We start from the raw sequence: 1,999 nt of genomic DNA, 5'->3' as shown, positions 1-1,999 counted from the left end.
GGGAGGAGGGAATCTGGGATCTGGGCGTGGAGGTGTGCTCAGGAACCGAGACCTGGGCTGGGCCAGGCACAGGCTGGGCTCCGGAGCCAGCCACGGAGGACCGGCTCCTGCTGGCAACGTCACTCCAGGGCGTCCTCTCATTCCTACATTTTCTCCGCCCCCTGCCCATGTTTAATTTCCCCTGGGTCCCTCCCTACTGGCCTCCTCCCTCGCCGGCGAGGCCCCAGGCACAGAAGGGACAGCAAGAACTCCCGGCGCGGCACCGCGCTCCCCGCGGCGACAGCGGGTGGCGCGGTGGCTGGCGTGCGCGGCGCGGGACGGTCCACGATGCCCGAGAACGGCTCCTCCGCCAACTGCTGCGCGGCGGGCGAGCTGGCCGTGCGCCCCGGCTGGCCGGGGACCGCGCGTCCTCCCTGGGAGGCGCCCGCGCTGTCCACCGTGCTCATCGTCACCACCGCGGTGGACGTCGTGGGCAACCTCCTGGTCATCCTCTCCGTGCTCAGGAACCGCAAGCTCCGGAACGCAGGTGAGCGGCGTCCCGGCTGCTGGGGCGGACCCGACCCTGGCGTCTGGTCTCCACCCTGACCCCGCCATCCGCCGCCTCGTCCCTGCACAGTCTCGGGCGCCCCGTTTCCTTCTCTCTAACCTAGTCCCCAAGCGTGGTCCTCAGCTCAAAAGTTAGGGTGAGTTCCTGCCCTTCCCCGACGTGCGGCTCTGGCGTTCGCCTCTCGGAGCTGCCCAGGGAGCCCTTGGCGCACCTGTGCCAGCGTGAACTGAGCAAAATTTTTCTCGTGCGCTTGTTGGCGCGGCGCCGGCGCTGTGGGAACGCACGTGGCTGGAAGCCGCTGGACCCAGGGTGCTCCAATGTGTGCGGGTCCAGATGGTGCCCCCTATCTGGCCACAGGAATCTCAGGACCTTTGACACCTCTCTCCCTCCGCAGCTGAGCACAGGGGTGCACGAAGTACGTGCCAAGACAATGACAAGCGCTCCGGTGAGCTTTGGGTTGGAAACTTCTCTCCAGTTCATCCAAAGACCCATTTCCAGCCAAGAGCGTGCAGATGCAGGGTCTGCTTGGGCGGAGCTACATTGCTTTGACATAATGTGGTCCTTTCTGAAGACAGGGAATTCGTGGGATTCGGTGAAGATTGAAACAATGATTTGGCAAAACAGGGTTGCAATCCTGAGGGTAGTTTTCCCCTTTCTGCCCACTCTCAATGTTTCTACTCCTCAGGTCTGCAAAGGCGGCGGGAGGGAGTCTCTGAACTCTGAACTCTGATCCTGAGAGATCATTGGAGCATGCTGAGCACTTGCCTGGGAAGAAGTTCAAAGCCCTGTTTGTCAATTTGTAATTTCCTAGTTTGGGCTTAAGGGCAGCTCACATACTAGAGTGAATTAAAATTAAAAGGCAACAGCAAGAAAGCCAAGAATGTAGTTTAACGGTGCTTTTCTAAGGAGCCGGACCATTCAGCAAGGCCAGTTGTAGTGAATGGGTAGATGTGTTTTGTGTGGGTCTGTGACTCCTGTGTTTTTATCTAAAGAACAAACAAAAAATAAAATTAGGAGCTCCTGTTCATAATACGGGAAACAACCCTTAAGTAGAAACATCCTTTCTAACGCCATCATTTCAGTGGTGGTGGTTAGTATTATCCACAATACCTTTTTCAGGATATTATTATGTGCCTTGAGTAAAAGCTTACATATTATGAAGGAGCAGGTTATGGTTAGAAAGTAGCATTTGATATTTTTGATCGCATTGTCCCTTTGCGGGAGCCACAAACATGCTTCCCCGTGCATGAGGGCCAGGAAGGAAGCAGAGCTGTGTCCTCCAGGCTCTGACACAGGTCACTTCTCTCCCTGACTAATCAGGTGTTTAGAGATAGATAACCTGGTGCACTGAGCTTCCCTGGTGAATAACGTGGGGGACCTGCTATAGGAAAGGAGACTGGGGAGGGGGGTGTGAGTGCTGCTTTTTTTTTTTTTTTTTTTTTTCCCTGAGGC

General features: G+C 56.5%; 1 protein-coding gene across 1 annotated transcript in view; it reads left to right on the top strand.

The window, feature by feature from the left end:
• The first annotated feature begins 327 nt into the window (after positions 1 to 327).
• Positions 328 to 1,999, top strand: part of MTNR1B (melatonin receptor 1B) — a 13,860-nt gene continuing 12,188 nt past the window's right edge. The window contains exon 1 of the mRNA XM_077780605.1: positions 328 to 526. Within this exon, the coding sequence (XP_077636731.1) occupies positions 328 to 526 (199 nt within the window). The remainder of the gene's footprint in view (positions 527 to 1,999) is intronic.

This window comes from Crocuta crocuta, unplaced genomic scaffold, assembly GCF_008692635.1.
Source record: "Crocuta crocuta isolate KB4526 unplaced genomic scaffold, BGI_CrCroc_1.0 scaffold78, whole genome shotgun sequence".
Taxonomy (NCBI): Eukaryota; Metazoa; Chordata; class Mammalia; order Carnivora; family Hyaenidae; genus Crocuta; species Crocuta crocuta.
This window is presented reverse-complemented; position numbering and strand designations above follow the sequence as displayed.